This window comes from Anabrus simplex, chromosome 4 (genome assembly GCF_040414725.1).
Source record: "Anabrus simplex isolate iqAnaSimp1 chromosome 4, ASM4041472v1, whole genome shotgun sequence".
NCBI classification, from domain to species: domain Eukaryota; kingdom Metazoa; phylum Arthropoda; class Insecta; order Orthoptera; family Tettigoniidae; genus Anabrus; species Anabrus simplex.
Genome location: NC_090268.1, coordinates 218,753,503 through 218,772,874, shown reverse-complemented (window position 1 = coordinate 218,772,874; position 19,372 = coordinate 218,753,503). Strand labels below are relative to the sequence as shown.

The following is a 19,372-nucleotide window of genomic DNA, read 5'->3' as shown; positions in this document are numbered from 1 at the left end:
AAATAACTTACATCACCAGAGTTATTCTTGCTGCTGCTGAGGAGTCCATTCCGTTCTACTCGGGGACTCCTCGCCGATAGCTCGTTCCTTGGTGGAACGAAGAATTAGCAGGAGCTATCAAAGAACGCCGTCGCGCTCACAAACGTTACCGTAGACAGCCTACTGCGGCCAACTTGGTAACATTCAAGAAACTCCGCGCTAAGGCGCGAGTTCTTATTCGACAAAGTAAGAAGGCTTCATGGGAGAGATATGTGTCGTCTAAGACGTCACATACTCCATCATCTCAAGTGTGGACTAAGCTTCGACGTATTTCGGGTATCCAAGGATCATCCTCTGTACCGGGAATTTCCATTGCAGGCAATATTGTCACTGAACCCCTCCTGATTGCTGACCATCCAGCTAGTCATTTCGCGGATGTATCTGGCTCCGGGAATTACCATCTTGATTTCCTCGCTGTGCAGCGGGAGGCAGAATGTCATCACCTTAGTTTTGCCTCTCAAGCTTCAGAGGACTACAACGTGCTCTTTACGGAGTGGGAACTCCGCAGCGCCCTAGCGCTTTTCAAGGACACGTCTCCTGGACCGGACAACATCCACAACCAGATGTTGAAACACTTTAGTGATGATAGTCTACTCTATCTCCTTCGTGAGGTCAACCGTATCTGGATGCAGGGTGATTTTCAATCTCAGTGGCGAGAGGGCATAGTCATTTCTGTCCTCAAGCCTGACAAGGATCCTAAGTATGCAGGAAGCTACAGACCAATTTGTCTTACAAACTGCCTGTGTAAGCTATTTGAGAGGATGGTAAATCGCCGACTTGTGTGGTGTCTGGAGAAACAAGAACTCTTGTCCGAGTACCAATGTGGTTTTTGAGCCGCTCGATTCACCACTGACCGCTTGGTACGCCTGGAGAGCTCTATGCACGATGCGTTTCTCCGCAAACAGCTCTTGGTAGCTGTTTTCTTTGACTTGCAAAAGGCCTACGACACCACATGGCGATATGGTATCCTTTCAGTCCTGCATCAATCGAGATTCCGAGGTCACTTCATGGAATTTATTGCGAATTTTTGTCCCTCCGTCTAGTCCGTGTCCGAGTGGGGAGGACGTGTTCGCAATACCACGTTCAGGGAAATGTAGTCCCACAGGGATCGGTCCTTAGTGTCGCTCTGTTCGCGATTGCCATAAACGGAATTGTTTCTGCTTCTGGCCCAGCAGTAATACCTTTCCTATATATGGACGACTTCGCTCTGCACTACAGCTCGTGCAGTATGGCAGTCGCAGGGCGACATTTACAGCAGGCTCTTAGGACGGTTGAGCAGTGGACCTTAAAACATGGCTTTCGATTTTCGGCTGCAAAGACCTCTGTTGTCGACTTTTGTTGTGAACGTTCTCTTCACCCTCATCCCGAGCTCTATTTCGGAAATGTCGTTCTGCCAATGTTTGACACTTACCGATTTCTTGGGCTCCTTTTCGATAGTAAATTAGTGTGGGAGCCACATGTGCGGCAATTGAAAGTGCAATCTGCTAAGAAGCTTAATATCATGAAGTTTCATAGCAGCACTTCTTGAGGGGGGCTGACCGCGCGGTGATCCTACGATTCTATAGGGCACATATTTTATCTCGCCTAGACTACGGCAGTGCAGCATATGGCTCAGCAAGACCAAGCGTTCTTGCGAAGCTAAACAGCATCCACCACAGCGGGGTTCGGTTGGCGACGGGAGCCTTTCGTACAAGCCCCATAGCTAGCCTGCTGGCTGAGTCTGGTGTGCCACGAACCTGCTACGCTGGCGAAGCAGGGGGAGAGGTGATACTCCCACGTGGCGCGTCCCAAGTGGCGGATAGGGGAGTCCTAACCGGCTTGCCGGCGGACTTGAGTGAAATAAAATACCTCTCGCGGACCAAACACACTACCCCCTGCGGGTGGGGGCGCACATGTAGAATATACCCGCGGTATCCCCTGCCTGTCGTAAGAGGCGACTAAAGGGGCGACCAAGGGCTGACTGAATTAGAACCATGAAACTAATTTTGAATCGTACCATCAAGCGGGGAACACCATAGGTTGCCTGTACTTGCGACTAGTACCACTAAATTGGTTACGAAATAGCTTTGTGATTAGTAGCAGTAAAAGCCTGGTCTGGGCGTAGCCTGTGAGTTGTACCACTATATGAGCAGCACCGTAGGTCTGCGTTGCCTGTGATTAGTACCCACTATGTGAGGAACACCACGGGAATATCGGCGCCCGTGTTTAGTACACCTAGGTGGGGAACCTTCTCGGTTTGCGTTGGCTATGCGTTGCGCCATTGTGTGAGACACACCATGGGACTGCGTTACTTGTACGTATTGCAATACTTGTGAGTAGTACCATCTTTTGTGGAACACCGTGAGTCTTCGCTACTTCTGATTAATACCCCAACATGACACATACCATGGTTCTATTTTACTCGCGACATGTACCACTCTGTGGGGCCTTAGACGTGATTTTGCAGCCCATTTAGACACCAAGCATCATTGTGCTTTATAAATGGTTCCTTGCTCGGTAATAATGTTATTTTCGATCTGTATTGAGTCCGATCCACTGGTTTTTGTTTGTTTGTTTTGTGTTTTGTTGGGTTCCTGCCCATCCATTCATTCTTCATGACATATTTTATTTTTATTTTGGTCAGTGGATGCCTTTGAAATTTTTGTTCTTTCATTTGGACCATCAGGGGCCGATGACCTTCGATGTTAGGCCCCTTAAAACAACAAGCATCATCATCATCATCATCATCGAGTCTGGTGTGCCGCCTTTACACCTGAGGCGCCAGCAACTGCTTCTTACCTATGCTGAAAATTTGCGACAGATGCCACTTCATCCAAGCTATCCTTGCGTTTTCAACAATGGCAACCGTTTGCTGTACGCCGCTCGTCCCCGAGGCACGGGGCCGGTTGGAATCCGCGTGGAGAGCCGTTACAGGTTGTTTAACGTACCTTCGGTTCCTTGCCTTGTCAGACAACCAAGTGGGGTACCTCCGTGGGTTGTACGGCGACCTGAAATAATCCTGGACCTAGACACTGGCCCGAAGGAAAACACGGACCTTTCGATTTATCGGAGGCTCTTCGTGTCCGTTGTTGGCCGCTATCCAGGTTGAGTCGTCGTCTAAACGGATGATTCAAGGACAGATACGAAGGTGGGCTGTGCGTTCGTTGTCGGAAATGATACTTTTCTTTTCGCTCTCCCGGAAACCTGTAGTGTGTACACAGCAGAGCTCTATGCTATGTGTGGAGCTCTGCGGTACGCACTGCAGAATGAACGCCGACACTTTCTTGTGTGTACTGACTCCTTGAGTTCACTCCAGTCTATTGATACCTGTTTCCCTCGGCACCCCCTGGTGCAGCGGATCCAGGACCTGCTGGCCGGGTGTTCGGATGCCGGCACCAGAATTACTTTTCTGTGGCTCCCAAGCCACATGGGCATAGAGGGAAACGAGTTAGCAGAGCGGGCTGCCAAGGAGGCAGTTACACTGCCCCCGTTGCCTTTCAAGGTTCCAGCAAGTGATATTCGCTCCCAGCTGCGACATCTTGTCATGTCCCATTGGGAGATGGAGTGGCAGGCCATTCCACTTCCCAATAAGCTGAGAGCGATAAAAGGAACAACGAAGGTATGGAGGACTTCCCTTCGGGCTTCGCGGAGGGAAGCCGTGGTATTATGTCGTCTTCGGATCGGCCACGGTATCGTACCTCACTCGCATCTTTTGAAAGGAGAACCCCCTCCGGTGTGTACCTGCGGCGACCATCTTACCGTGGTACATATCCTTACGGAGTGTATGGACCTGGTCGATCTTCACCGTACTCTTAACCTTCCGGGTACCATCTCCCTTATCTTGCGAGATGACGAGCAGTCAGCAGACCTCGTCATCCGCTTTATGAGGGATAGTGGTCTGTTTTATCGTGTCTTGTGATGTCCTTTTTCCTCGTGTATTTGTTTCAATTTCGCTTTTATCCCATTGACTTCATTTTAGTTTGTGTTGCGTATTTTAATGTGTTATTTTAACTTCTAATGTAAATGAAGTATATATATCTGCACCACCAGGCAATGCCTTTTTCCTTTTCTCACTGTATTTTCTCTTATTTTATTAGAACATAAGGCATTGCGAATTAGATCCACTGCTGTTTTTAATCTCATACTAATTTTTTCATCAGCATCTTTTTTAACTCTTGTCAGTGGATACATTTTTAAAAATTTTAATTATCATGTAGGCTATCATGTCGTCCACCACATTCCATTAGGGGCCGATGACCACGATGTTAGTCCCCTTTAAACAACCATTATCATCATCGTCGTCATCATCATCATGTACCATTAGGGCCGATGACCTAGCTCTTAGGCCCCTTTAAACAACAAACACCACGAACCTACTACGATGGCGTAGCAGGGGGAGAGGTGATACTCCCACGTGGCGCGTCCCAGGTGGCGGATAGGGGGGTCCTAACCGGCTTGCCGGCGGACTTGAGGGAAATAAAATACCTCTCGCGGACCAAACACACTACACCCTGCGGGTGGGGGACACACATGCAGAATACACCCGCGGTATCCCCTGCCTGTCGTAAGAGGCGACAAAAAGGGGCGACCTTGGCGCGGACATGGATTGCGGTTTGGTATAATGTGATGGACCTCCTGTGGATGGGAGAGGCTGAATACATCCATAGGTAATCCCTGCCTGTCGTAGAAGGCGACTTAAAGGGTCATGTGGCCATGGTCCCCTCTTTATTTTTTTATTATTTTTCCGAGGGTCAGATGTAGACCATTCAAAATTTGATGTGCGTGCTGCCCGGCGATGGAGCTCCTATGTGTGCGACTACGCTCGAAAGCCCGTGCCAGCAACCACCCAGGACGCGGCGGGTGGGAGTATCATGTACCCGGGCAGTGGTATCCGCCTGACAACGCAGGTCCCCGCACAGCCGAATGCCAGAAGGACATATTATTATTAATTATTTTTATTTTTTTCTCTATATTTAGTGCTCTGTAAACGCTATGGGGTACATGCTATTGCGGGTGACTGGAGGAAGGGAGTCTTAGTGCTCATTGCCTCAGTCATGCCGTATTAGGCATCGTCCAACATCGGACCCCGGGCAGTACCTGCTATGACCAGGTGGGTATTGCCTTGGCTGCTTGGTTCGGCTACAGAGACCCCTGATCGGAGTGGGTGGCATTCGGGGAGGATGCTATCGGGCATGGCTTCCAAACGAAGTCTGCTCTCTCAAGGTGGTCGCCCACCTAAGTCTTTAACTTTTGCTTCCCTGAGAGGTTCAACTCCCTGGGAACATGCGCAGCGTGAAGGAATGGGATCCAGCTTCCCTAGGTTTCTGGTCGCTACCAGAACCGATGGGAACGATTTTAAGCTGGTGAAGTCGGTCCTTTTTAGTCGGCACATCGAAGGCGTCTATGGCGAACTGGAGGAACTTAAGAAAATGCGCAACGGTAGTTTGCTTCTCAAGACTCGTACAGCACTGCAAGCTGATCAGTTGCTTAAGTGCGAGCACTTTGGCGAAATCCCCGTCAAAGTGGAGGAGCATAAGTCCTTGAACCTGGTTCGCGGAGTCATCTTTCACCGCGACCTTATTTTGAACACTGACGACGAGTTGATGGAAGACATGAAGAACCGTGGCGTGACACACGTCCGGCGCATTACGCGCAAGGTCAACGGTGAAGACGTTGCCACTGGTGCCTTTATTGTCTCTTTCAAGTTGTCAGTGTTACCAGAGAAAGTCAAGGTAACCACTTATCGTTGCGATGTGAGGCCGTACATCCCGCCTCCTATGCGATGCTATCAATGCCAGCGATTCGGACATATGGTATCTCGCTGTTCGAATCAGGCTGTATGTGGTACATGTGGACGAGTAGCTCACGGCGCGGAGGAGTGCACAACTCCATACAAGTGCACTAACTGCTCCGGTTTTCATTCTCCTCGGGATCGGAATTGTCCGACATACCTGAGTGAGAAGAAGATCCAGGAGATCAAGACCCTGGATGGTTTTTCCTACCAGGAAGCGCGCCGTAAGTTTCATTCTATGAATACACCTGCCCGTACACTCGACTATAGCTTGATAGCTCAGAGTCTTCCAGGTTCGTCATTTACGACCAAGACACCTGTCCAGACCGCTGCGCCCAAGGCGACTGTTGCTGCTCCCAGCAACGTCGCAAATAGTCAAAGCTCGAAGGGGGGGACCACCCCACCTTCGACCAACCAGAAGTCTGTGCCGGCTGGGAACTCCCAGCCGGCACAGCAAGGGGGGAAGACTAAGTCTCCCCCCCCTAGGAGGTCGACGAAAGTCGTGCCCCAGCCGGCGGAGGCGGCTTCGTTGACCAGGGCTGGGAAACCATCTCCCAGCCCGTCTAAACCTGAAAAAAGAAGGGGAAGAAGAGCGCCCGTTCTGAGCGCTCTCGGCCTTCCCCTGCGAAGGAGAAGTCATGCCCCCCATCTGGAGGGTATGAGTCCGCGCCGGGAGGCACTCCTGCTCCTAAACCTGCGCGCTCTCCTCGTAGGGGACCCCCTCGCGCCCGAAATTTGTCGAAGTTCTGGGCGGCACCCCTGCCATCTTTTGATGACGGGATGGATGTCGCGCTGTCCTCTACATCTACGGATGTAGAATTAGATAGTGTTTAGGCTAACGAGCATTTTTCGCTCATAACCTAACACTCCTTTTACAGTCCACACTATGACACTGTTACAGTGGAATTGTAATGGTTATGACAGGCATCTTGCTGAGTTACGTCAGCTTATTAGTGAGTACGCAGCGAGTATAGTCTGTATTCAGGAGACCAATTTCAGACCTGGTCATCATACGGTCTTGAGGAATTTCAAACTATACTCGACAGAACGATACTATGCTCACCGGGCTTCCGGAGGCGTTGGCATTTTTGTACGTTCTGATAGCTACAGCGAAGAGGTTCCATTACGAACCCCTCTAGAAGCTGTAGCTGTTCGCGTCTCGCTGCCTGTCATAGCAACAGTGTGTAATGTTTATCTTCCACCCGGCCAGCATCTGAACATCAATGATGTCGCTGATCTTATAGATCAGCTTCCACCACCCTTCCTCTTATTGGGCGATTTTAACGCCCATCACCCCATATGGGGCTCTGAGACGCCTTGTCCCCGAGGAAGAGAGTTGGAAACACTTATAACAGATCTGGATTTATGTATTTTGAACACAGGGGAACCAACTCACTTTAGTGTACGTTACGGCACATACTCTCGCATAGACGTAAGTCTATGCAGCCGAACGTTGGTTCCACTGTTTCGGTGGAATACACACGATGATCTCTGTGACAGTGACCATTTTCCCATTATTCTTACTTTGTTGAAACATAAACCCGTCGAGGCTCCCCCTCGATGGATTCTTAAACATGCTGATTGGCCAAAGTACACATCACTAGCTGTCTTTCACGATGATGTCAGGCGGACCGTCGGCGAGGAAATAACTTACGTCACCCAAGTTATTCTTCCTGCTGCTGAGGAGTCCATTCCGTTTTTCTCGGGGGCTCCTCGCCGAAAACTCGTTCCTTGGTGGAACGATGAAATAGCAGCAGCCATCAAAGAACGCCGTCGCGCTCATAAACGTTACCGTCGACAGCCTACTGTGGCCAACTTGGTAACTTTTAAGAAACTCCGCGCTAAGGCGCGAGTTCTTATTCGACAAAGTAAGAAGGCTTCATGGGAGAGATATGTGTCGTCCATGACGTCGCATACTCCATCATCTCAAGTGTGGACGAAACTTCGACGACTTTCGGGTATTCAAGGATCATCTGCTGTACCGGGAATTTCCATTGCAGGCAGTGTCGCCACTGATCCCCTCGCGATTGCTAATCATCTCGCTAGTCATTTCGCGGATGTCTCTGGCTCCGGGAATTACAATCCTGATTTCCTCCCTCTGAAGCGGGAGGCTGAACGTCATCACCTTAGTTTTGCCACCCAAGCTTCAGAGGACTACAACGTGCCCTTTACGGAGTGGGAACTCCGCAGCGCATTAGCGCTTTGCAAGGACACGTCTCCTGGACCGGACAACATCCATAACCAGATGTTGAAACACGTTAGTGATGATAGTTTACTATATCTCCTTCGTGTGTTCAACCGAATCTGGACAGAGGGTGATTTTCCGTCTCAGTGGCGAGAGGGCATAGTCATCCCTGTCCTCAAGCCTGACAAAGATCCTAAGTATGCAGGAAGTTACAGACCGATTTGTCTTACAAATTGCCTGTGTAAGCTCTTTGAGAGGATGGTAAATCGCAGACTCGTGTGGTGTCTGGAGAAACAAGGACTCTTGTCCGAGTACCAATGTGGATTTCGGGCCGCTCGATCCACCACAGACCACTTGGTACGCCTGGAGAGCTCTATCCAGGATGCGTTTCTCCGCAAACAGCACTTGGTAGCTGTCTTCTTTGACTTGGAGAAGGCCTACGACACCACCTGGCGATATGGCATCCTTTCAGTCCTGCATCAATGGAGATTCCGAGGTAACTTGCCGGTATTTATTGCGAATTTTTTGTCCCTCCGTCTATTCCGTGTCCGAGTAGGGAGGACATATTCGCAATACCACGTTCAAGAAAATGGAGTACCACAGGGATCGGTTCTTAGTGTCACTCTGTTCGCGATTGCCGTAAACGGTATTGTCGCGGCTGCTGGTCCAGCCGTCATACCGTCCCTATATGTGGATGATTTTGCTCTGCACTATAGCTCGTGCAGTATGGCAGTCGCAGAGCGACAGTTACAGCAAGCTATTAGGAGGGTGGAGAAGTGGACCTTAGAACATGGCTTTCGGTTTTCTGCCGCAAAGACCTCCGTTGTCCACTTTTGTCGTCAACGTACACTTCACCCTCATCCTGAGCTTTATCTAGGTAATGTCGTTCTTCCAGTTGTTGACACCTACCGATTTCTTGGGCTCCTTTTTGACAGTAAATTATCGTGGGAGCCACACGTGCGGCAGTTAAAAGTGCAATGCACTAGGAAGCTTAATATCCTTAAGTTTCTTAGCAGCACTTCTTGGGGGGCTGACCGCGCGGTGCTCCTGCGATTCTATCGGGCACACATTTTATCCCGGTTAGGCTACGGCAGTGCAGCATATGGCTCCGCAAGGCCAAGCGTTCTTGCGAAGCTGAACAGTATCCACCACAGCGGGGTTAGGTTGGCGATTGGAACTTTTCGTACAAGCCCCATCGCTAGACTGCTCGCTGAGTCTGGTGTGCCGCCTTTACACCTGAGGCGCCAGCAACTTCTACTTACATATGCTGCAAATTTGCGACAGATGCCACTTCATCCCAGCTATCCTTGCGTGTTCAACAATGGCAACCGTTTGCTGTACGCTGCTCGTCCTCGAGCGACGCGGCCGGTTGGGATACGCTTGGATAACATTTCCGAATTGTTTGACGTACCTTCGGTTCCTTGCCTTGTCAGACAACCAAGTGGGGTACCTCCGTGGGTCGTACGACGACCTGAAGTAATCCTGGATCTGCACACTGGTCCAAAGGAAAACACGGACCCTTCGATTTATCGGAGGCTCTTCCTGTCCGTTGTTGGCGGCTATCCAGGTTCAGTCGTCGTCTACACGGATGGTTCAAGGTCAGATACGAAGGTGGGCTGTGCGTTCGTTGTTAACAATGATAGGTTCCTTTTTGCTCTTCCGGCAACCTGTAGTGTGTACACAGCAGAGCTCTATGCTATCTATGAGGCTCTGCGGTACGCACTGTACAATGAGCGCCGACACTTTCTTCTGTGTACCGACTCCTTGAGTTCGCTCCAGTCTATAGATACCTGTTTCCCTCGGCACCCTCTGGTGCAGCTAATCCAGGACCTGCTGGCCGGGTGTTGGGATGCTGGCACCAGAATCACATTTCTGTGGCTCCCAAGCCACATGGGCATAGAGGGAAACGAGTTAGTAGATCAGGCTGCCAAGGAGGCAGTTACACTGCCCACGTTGCCTTTCCAGGTTCCAGTAAGTGATATTCGCTCCCAGCTGAGACATCTTGTTATGTCCCATTGGGAGATGGAGTGGCAGGCCATTCCACTTCCCAATAAGCTGAGAGCGATAAAAGGAACAACGAAGGTATGGAGGACTTCCCTTCGGGCTTCGCGGAGGGAAGCCGTGGTATTATGTCGTCTTCGGATCGGCCACGGTATCTTGACTCACTCGCATCTTTTGAAAGGAGAACCCCCTCCGGTGTGTACCTGCGGCGACCACCTTACCGTGGTGCACATCCTTACGGAGTGTGTGGACCTGGTCGATCTGCGCCGTAGTCTTAACCTTCCGAGTACTATCTCCCTTATCTTGCGTGATGACGAGCAGTCAGCAGACCTCGTCATCCGCTTTATGAGGGATAGTGGACTGTTTTCTCGTGTGTAATGCTGTCCTTTGTCCTAGTGTGTTTTGCGTCACTTTCGCTTTTATCCTATTGACTTAATTTTAGTTTGTGTTGCGTATTTTAATGTGTTATTTTAACGTCTCTCGTAAATTATGTACTACCAGGCAATGCCTTATTCTTTTGTTTTCCTGTAATTTCTCTTGTTTTATTAGAAAATAAGGCATTGCGTATTAGATCCACTGATTGTTTTAATCTCACCCTCATTTTTCTCCATCATTTTTAAACTCTAGTCAGTGGATATGTTTTTAAAATTTTAACATCATCTCTTATGTCGTTTATCACATTCCATTAGGGGCCGATGACCTTCGATGTTAGGCCCCTTTAAACAACAAGCATCATCATCATCAAACAACAAACATAATGTAAATAATAATGTCGGTATCGGAAGACAACAGGAGTTGACGAAGGGAGATGACATAGTGAAGATGAAGGTGAGGAGCTTGGCACCATGCTGCCTAGTTCCCTACGACAGACACGTAGACTCACAGTATTGCACTCACCTTAGGGTAGCGAATAGTCACAACGTCCGCATACTGGTCCTCGCCCGGTCTACCGTAATGCATGTAGCTTACGGTTCGTACCAGGGTGTCGTCGAACTTGGCGTAAGCTAGGCTCTTGCCGTCCGGTGAGAACCACATCGCAGATCCTGTACCCAAGACTTCCTCTGTGAACAAGTCAAGCACACAGTATTGTGACTACGAGAATGTACACATCATCATTGGCAAGAACAATATACCGCCTGTGGGTGGCGGAGGCAAATGAAAAATACACCCACGATATCCGCTGCTTCTCGTAAGAGGTGACTAAAAGGGACCCCAGGGGCTCTCAACTTGGGAACGTAGGTTGGCGACTCCGGAGCCCTTAGCCGAGTCTCGACATATATCACGTCATTCATTTAATCTCATCAACTCCTCTGACGAGGTCAACGCCAGGTCATGAAAACTCGCTACGAACGTATATGCGACGCCGGAGATAAATGGGATAAGGATATTCTAGGAAAATGTTACATTTTACATTCAAGTTCCATATTAAATGCAGTCATAAATGTTTGAAAACTAGTCTGCGAGAACAAGCGCGCCGTTATTGGCAAGTTACTCTATCGGTGACTTTTCTGCCGCAAACTTCCGTCTTACTTTTAAAACTCGCTCTTGCCATTCTGGATTGCTGCCATTGCTCTTTTCCAGGCTTGAAGACCGTTACACCTACGATATTAGTCGATATCGGATATGGCTAGTTGAAATGAATGGCAGTACAGTCTTCGTAGCTATCCACTGGCTTGACACCAACACACCGGGTAAACACGGAGTCGGTTCATAAGTAACACCCATGGACAAAATTGTATTTGATACGGTTCCTGGGTATGATTTAGGGTTCAGGTCTGTCTGAAAGATGTGTGGACAGTCTCGTCTCGTGACACCATGTCCTCTAATTCTTAAAAAAAAATTGTCCACGTTTCTCTGTGTAGCACAGAAGCTATGTCAAATTTTTCATGCTGCGAAATCACACTGTGTCGAACCGCGTGTTCGAGGGTTCACTAGATAAACCGTGTTATGTACACAGATATATTTTGTTCTTGTTCCATTCTGGGCGGTAGAATACATCCACCGTCTTATGAGGCGCATCCGTAATTCCATGCCACAACGGATTTTCTTTTTCTACGTGTGAGGAATGAGCCCTGAAAGTTCAGTAGCACTCTGTGCGTCAGCTCCCACCGCCTTTCCTCGAATTGCATGATCAGCCACCGTGGGGATATGAAATGTCTTGTATAAGGTGATAGGATTTGTGCTCTTTGAATACTCGGAAAGCAGTTAATTTTTGTACAGGGCACAGAACTTTTTCTAGCCCTTACTTTGTTGAAATAGACATCAATTGAGGCTCCTGCTGGATGTTTATTGGCCACGTGTAGCCGGAGCGTAGACGAGGATGCGTTACCGGAGAGTCCATTCCTTCGTTTTCACAGACTCCCTGGTGGAACGACGACATAGCTGCAGCTCTAAAGGAACGAGGTATTTCTCACAAACGCTGCCGTAGACGCTACTGTAAGCGTAGCCAATTTGATAACGATACGGTGCGAGTTCTTAATTGACTGAGTAATAAAACATCATGGAAAGAGTCTGTGTCGTCTATGACGGCATATGGTGGCCTTTCGGGAGTACCTATTATACGAGGAATTTCCATTGCAGGCTCTATCGTCACTGATGCTTAACACTTCGCGGACGTGTCTGGTTGCGGGAATTACCAACCCGATTGACGCGAGGTGGAACGTATACTTTAAAGGAGTGTCAACTTCGGAGCACTTTGGCGCTCTAGAAGGACTTCCACAACCACAACCTGATGTTGAAATACGAGTACCTTGTAAGAGTGTTAAAGCGAATCTCGTTAGAGGATGAATTTCCATCTCAGTGAAGGGAGAGATTAATAATTTTCCTCATCTACCCGAAAATAGCATCTGGTTGTTGTTTTCTTCGATTTGGATAGTGATATTGTATCCTTTCAATAATGGATCAGTGGAAATTCCGAGGAAGTTTGCCGGTGACATATTACGAATGTTTGTCTCTCCTTCTATTGCTGTTGTGAATAGGGAGTACACCACGTGTAAGTAAAATGACTCTCTCGGTAGTTGGCTTTTAGTGTTACTCTGTTTGCGATTGACCCCCTGCGGGTGGGGGGCGCACATGTAGAATACACCCGAGGTATCCCCTGCCTGTCCTAAGAGGCGACTAACAGGGGCCCTTAGTCAACACTTGTTATTTTCCGACAGCGACGGTGTTAGAGCATTCGAGGCCTAGGGAGTCTTTCATTTCACGCCCTTCGTGGCCCTTGCCTTTCTTCGTCTGTTACTTCATCTTTCGAAGTGTCGGATCACTTCTTTCTTCTTTTCTCTCGCTCTTTACCCCCTGTGGGTGGGGGACGCAGACAAAAAATACACCCACGGTATCCCCTGCCTGTTGTGAGAGGCGACTAAAAGTGGCGACCAAAGGATGCTTGTCTTAGAACCATGAAATTACTTTTGATTAGTACCATCACGCAGGGAACACCATGGGTTGCCTGTACTTGCGAATAGTACCACTGTATTAGGTACGAAACAGGTTTGTGAATAGTAGCAGCAGAGAGTAGTTCCCCTGTGGGTTTCCGGTACCCGTGCGTCGTACCCATGTGAGCAACACCCCGGGTCTGGGCGTTGGATGTGAGTTGTACCACTATATGCCCGACACCGTGGGTCTGCGTTGCCTGTGATTAGTACCCACTCTGTGAGGAACACCACGGAAATACCGGCGCCCGTGACTAGTACACCTAGGTGAGGAACCTCATAGGTGTGCGTTGGCTATGAGTGGCGCCATTGTGTGAGAAACACCATAAGTCTGCGTTCCCTGTACGATGTACAATACTTGTGAGTAGTACCAACTTGTGTGGAACACCGTGAGTCTTCGCTACTTTTGATTAGTCCCCCTACATGACAAATACCATGGTTCTATTTTACTAGCGATAAGTACCATTCTGAGGGGCCTTAGACCTGGAGTTTGGACCCCTTTATATATCAAGCATCCTTGATTCAGGATTGTGCGTTATAAGTGGTCCCTTGGTCAGTAATACTCTATCTTTTATCTTTTTTGAGTCGGATCCACTGTTTTTTTGTTCATGTCCATCCATTCATTCTTCATGACAATTTTAATTTTGGTCAGTGGATGATTTCGAACTTTTGTTGACATTTCGTTTCGTACCATTAGGGGCCGGTGGCATCGATGCCAGGCCCTTTTAAACAACAATCATCATCATCATCATCATCATCATCATCATGTTTGCGATTGCCATAAACGGTATAGTCGCCATTGCAGTCGTACCGTCCCTATATGTAGATGTTCTTAGTCTACATGATAGCTTCCAGAATATGGCAATCGCTGAGTGACAGTAACAACGAACTATCTGGAGAGGACTTCCAGTGGTCAACCGACAAGATCTCTGTTGTCCATTTCTGTTGAAAACACTATCTCCGTTCCAATCTTGACCCCACGAACCTACTATGCTGGCGTAGCAGGGGGAGAGGTGATACTCCCACGTGGCGCGCCCCAGGTGGCGGATAGGGGGGTCCTAACCGGCTTGCCGGTGGATTTGAGGGAAATAAAATACCTCTCGCGGACCATACATACAACCCCTTGTGGGTGGGGGACGCAGAAGAAGAATTCACCCACGGTATTCCCTGCCCACGAGAGGTGATACTCCCACGTGGCGCGCCCCAGGTGGCGGATAGGGGGGTCCTAACCGGCTTGCCGGCGGACTTGAGGGAAATAAAATGCCTCTTGCGGACCAAACACACACCCCCTGTGGGTGGGGGAGGCAGACGAATAATACACCCACGCTATACCCTGCCTGTCGTGAGAGTCGACTAAAAGGGGCGACCAAGGGCTGATTGTATTAGAACCATGAAACTACTTTTGATTAGTACCATCACGCGGGGAACATCATGGGTCTCTTTTACTTGCGAGTATTACCACTCTGTTAGGTTTGTTTGTTTGTTTGTTTCTTGTTTTTGTAGGGTTCATGTCCATCCATTCATTCTTCATGACATTTTTTTTGGTCAGTTGATTAATTTGAACCTTTTGTTATTTTATTTCGTACCATTAGGGGCCGGTGACCTCGATTTTAGGCCCCTTTAAACAACAAGCATCATCATAATCATCATCATCGGTATTCCCTGCCTGTCGTAAGAGGGGGACTAAAAGGTGCAACCAAGGGATGATTAAATTAGAACCATGAAACAGCTTGTGATTTGTACCACCACGCGGGGTACACCATGGGTCGCTTTTATTTGCGCGTAGTACCACTATGTTAGGTACCAAATAGGTTTGTGATTAGTAGCAAACGAGAGCGCGACGGCTTTATCAGTACCTGTGATTACTAGCACTAAATGAGCTACACCATGGGATGAGGGACACCACTGTTCTGGCTTATCTATGATTAGAACGTTCTATATGAGGAACACCATGGGATAGTACGAGTCCCTGTGGTTAGTACCCTTATGTGATTAACATCATAGGTTTGCGTTGCCTGTAAATGGCGCCGCAATGTGCGAAACAGCCTAGGTCTGTAATACATGTGCGAATTTCATTATATGTGAGTAGTACCATAATGTATGGAATATCATGATTCTACGCTACTCTTGATTAGTACCACAACATGTCAGATGTCATGGTTCTACTTTCCTAGCGATACGTGCTATTGTGAGGGGCCGCTGACTTGGATTTTGGACCCCTTTCCCACGTACCTACTACGATGGCGTAGCAGGGGGAGAGGTGATACTCCCACGTGGCGCGTCCCAGGTGCCGGATAGGAGGGTCCTAACCGGCTTGCCGGCGGACTTGAGGGAAATGAAATACCTCTCGCGGACCAAACACACTACCCCCTGCGGGTGGGGGACGCACTTGCAGAATACACCCGCGGTATCCCCTGCCTGTCGTAAGAGGCGACAAAAAGGGGCGACCTTGGCGCGGACATTGATTGCGGTTTGATATAATGTGATGGACCTCCTGTGGATGGGAGAGGCTGAATACATCCATAGGTAATCCCTGCCTGTCATAGAAGGCGACTGAAAGGGTTATGTGGCCATGGTCCCCTCTTTATTTTTTTTTTATTTTTCCGAGGGTCAGATGTAGACCATTCAAAATTTTGATGTGCGTGCTGCTCGGCGATGGAGCTCCTATGTGTGCGACTACGCTCGAAAGCCCGTGCCAGCAACCACCCAGGACGCGGCGGGTGGGAGTGTCATGTACCCGGGCAGTAGTGTCCGCCTGACAACGCAGGTCCCCGCACAGCCGAATGCCAGAAGGACATATTATTATTGTTACCGTGTTTTAGCGGTAGGTAGAGGCGAAAGAAGGTGCGGCTGCGAACGGGTCTCAAGCTACGAAAGTAAAATTAATTTAAAATTTAACAAGGTTATATTTTCTTTTCAAAATAACGAAATAACAAACATGGCAGGTACAGAGTAGCAAGGCAACAAAAGTACAATTACAATATTTACAGGATTTGGGCTTCGAGCCCGCGATCAAAATCCTTGAGCAATCAGCTCAGTTTTACCCCAAACACAAGTTTCAACAGAGGGGCAGAAAACCCCATTCATGCCTAGGAGCCCTTGCTCCAAATTACACTGAAAAGCCTCCACGAGGCATACAACACTCAATTTTCGAAAAAGAGCCACTCGCTCTCAACTTTAAGCCTCTCAAAGGCCACACCAAACTCCACCTTCAAGTTGTCCTCACTGGACATAGACACAGGGGTAAAATACCCAAGCTACTGAGGTCTATTAAATGAAAAGGGGTAATTACATGACCTCTAAAATAACAATTTGAGAGGAGGCGATCTGCACTCCTAGTACACTTGTTTTTAAAACCTAATCTGGCTCTAGGCCACTAATGCAAAGGCTAATCCCATACTACAGAGGTGACTTTAGGAAAGAATAATTTGTTTTACGTTAACGAAGAATAGGTTGAGAAAAATAAGTTCATCTCATACAATATGATTGGGAGCTCGAGAGGGTTAAGCACTCTCTATCCCGATATGCAGTTTAAAAGATGGGATAGATACAAGTTCCTTTACATTTTAAGGAAGGTTACATAATGGAAAAACTTCGGACCCGCCCCGAGAGTTAAACTGCTGAGATAGCAAAGGAAGAGGTTATTAAGTGGCCATTACCTTGTTGTTGACCGCCGCCGAAGGAAGAGGCGCTTCCCGCCCCCTGCTATGTACTTTACACACTGCAAGATGGAACAGAAGTGGCCCGGAGACCCAAAAATCAGCAGTTTATATCCTCTCGCGGAAGGTTCGAGGCGTTAGGGGAATGAAAACACCCTCCCACAAGAACTTTACTGGGTAGGATACAGCAACATATTCAAGTTGGGGGAAGATAGATCCGATTGGTCGGAAATTAATAAAAGAAATTCGGGATTGGCTAAATACAAAACAAGGGGAAAGAGAGGGGTATACAGCCAACTTAAACAATAACAGAAAGAAATTTAACAAGAAACAAACTTTTGAAATAAAATTTTCTCCAAAAAAACAGTTCTTTTACTCCGCACTAGGGTGCACTATTGTTGATCTTCAGTAGTGTCCTCTAGAAGAGAAAGTTCACACTTCTTACTACAAGCAAAACAAAAATACGTCGAAAATGACACAGTTCAAAAACTCCAAAATTTCCAGGTAGTGACATCTTCTGAGAAACTTGAAAATTAATACCGTCAATAAAGTTCAGACTTCCTCCAGCAGAGGAGTTTCAACTGGCGCACATTTTAAATTAGCGGCGTGGAGGTGTACCGCCCGGTACAGACCTCCCCCCCCCCCAAAAGTTCCTCCAGGGGTGACACATGAAATCTGTTTGAAACAAGGTCCAAGTTATGATGTTGATATGAATATTGATTGCAGAAGCATAAGATTTTCTTAATTTGGTTTGATTCAGTTTCAAAAAATCTTGTAGTAACAGCGGAATTCCTGTCTTAATGTTTGTAGAAGGTTGAATTGAGAAGGAAAACTTTAGTGTTAAAGTTGAGGAAAAATTTTCTAAGTCCACCAGATTTTGTTGTAGAATTCCCAAGAAAAGGTATTAAAGTTGAACTGGAATGTCCATATAGCTGGATATGTACTTCACACGTTGATGATTTTAACGGCCAGATCAGCCGCCACTCCTTGCGTTCAGAGGAGGCCGCCCGGGCCCCTCAAGTACCCAGAGATACCTCTCGCCCGCACTATGAGGGGAGCAGAGGTGTTGAAGTACGCCGCGCCCGCGGTGAGCATATACAGGCTGCGGGCAAGTAGCAGGTCGTGCGCCGCACATCAGCCTTGGCCGGGAGGAGAGCTCCGGCTCGCCGTGCACATGTCGTCCTCGCTGGGGTCGAGGGGGCCCTTCCTCTAGCCCAGTCGCGGCACGGCGCCGCGCGGCTGCGGGGGCACTGAAACATTAAAGCTAGGCGGCAGAATTGTTGGACTATCATCATTTTTTGAGGGCACAGGCTTGTTGGAGAGGTTGAGGGGCCAGCGGCGTGCAGAAATCCATGGCATTTAATATAAGCAAGCCACAGTGTGTATAGCAGGAGACGGGAGCGTGGTAATGGCCGTGGTAAGGACAAAATGGCAGTTTAACGGATCGGGGAAGGTTTTACAAAAAGCTTACATATAAAACAAAATATTATAGGAGGGGCAGAATGCCTTAAGAGTGGAAACTCAAAAAAAATATAACCTTCATATTCCTATCAAATTATATGAAGCAAGTTGACACAAAATTTACACTGGTTTCACCTGTGACAGGTGAACCCTAAATATCCTCTCGGTGCTGGATTACTTAATAACAACGTAACCGGCGTAAGAAAATCGAGAATGATACAAGGCCCATGAAATCTGGGGGCAAGCTTGCCCGCGGGAACAAAGTTCTTGACCATAACTTGGTCACCTACCTTCAAAGGGGTGGGTCTCCGTCCACGATCATACCTTTCCCTAACCTTTTCATGAGACACTTTAAGATTGGCTTTAGCCTTCTTCCAAAGATCTTTAATGTTGTCCGGATCTATTGTCTCGGGTAGAATGTCACTCAGAGACCAGAGGTTAGAGAGCGGCGTGTTGGGAACAAACTTGAACATCAACGAGGCTGGAGTAAATTTATGTGATTCATGAACCGCCGAATTCAAAGCAAAAGCTAACCAATGCAGGGACGTGTCCCACCTGGAATGATCTTCATGATGATAGGCAATAAGCGCGGACCTGAGATTACGATTAACCCGTTCAGCTAGAGATGGTTGAGGGTAATAAGCAGAAGTAGTTACATGAGAGATGGACAAGTCAAAACAGAATTTACGAAAAAGATTTGATGTGAACGCCTTAGCATTATCAGATACAATATATTGGCACGGACCAAAAGAGGCAAAAATAGAATTTAAGCAAGGACTGAGCGGTAGCCAGCTTAGTCGGAAATAACCAGGAAAATCTAGTAAAGCCA

The 19,372-nt window shown here is 48.1% G+C and overlaps 1 protein-coding gene across 2 annotated transcripts in view; it reads right to left on the bottom strand.

The window, feature by feature from the left end:
- The window catches only part of LOC136871783 (venom dipeptidyl peptidase 4), a 281,475-nt gene that overhangs the window by 145,158 nt on the left and 116,945 nt on the right, over positions 1-19,372 (bottom strand). For both annotated transcript variants that reach the window (XM_067145363.2, XM_067145364.2), the window contains exon 7: positions 10,893-11,056. In XM_067145363.2, coding sequence (XP_067001464.2) covers positions 10,893-11,056 — 164 coding nt within the window. The remainder of the gene's footprint in view (positions 1-10,892; positions 11,057-19,372) is intronic.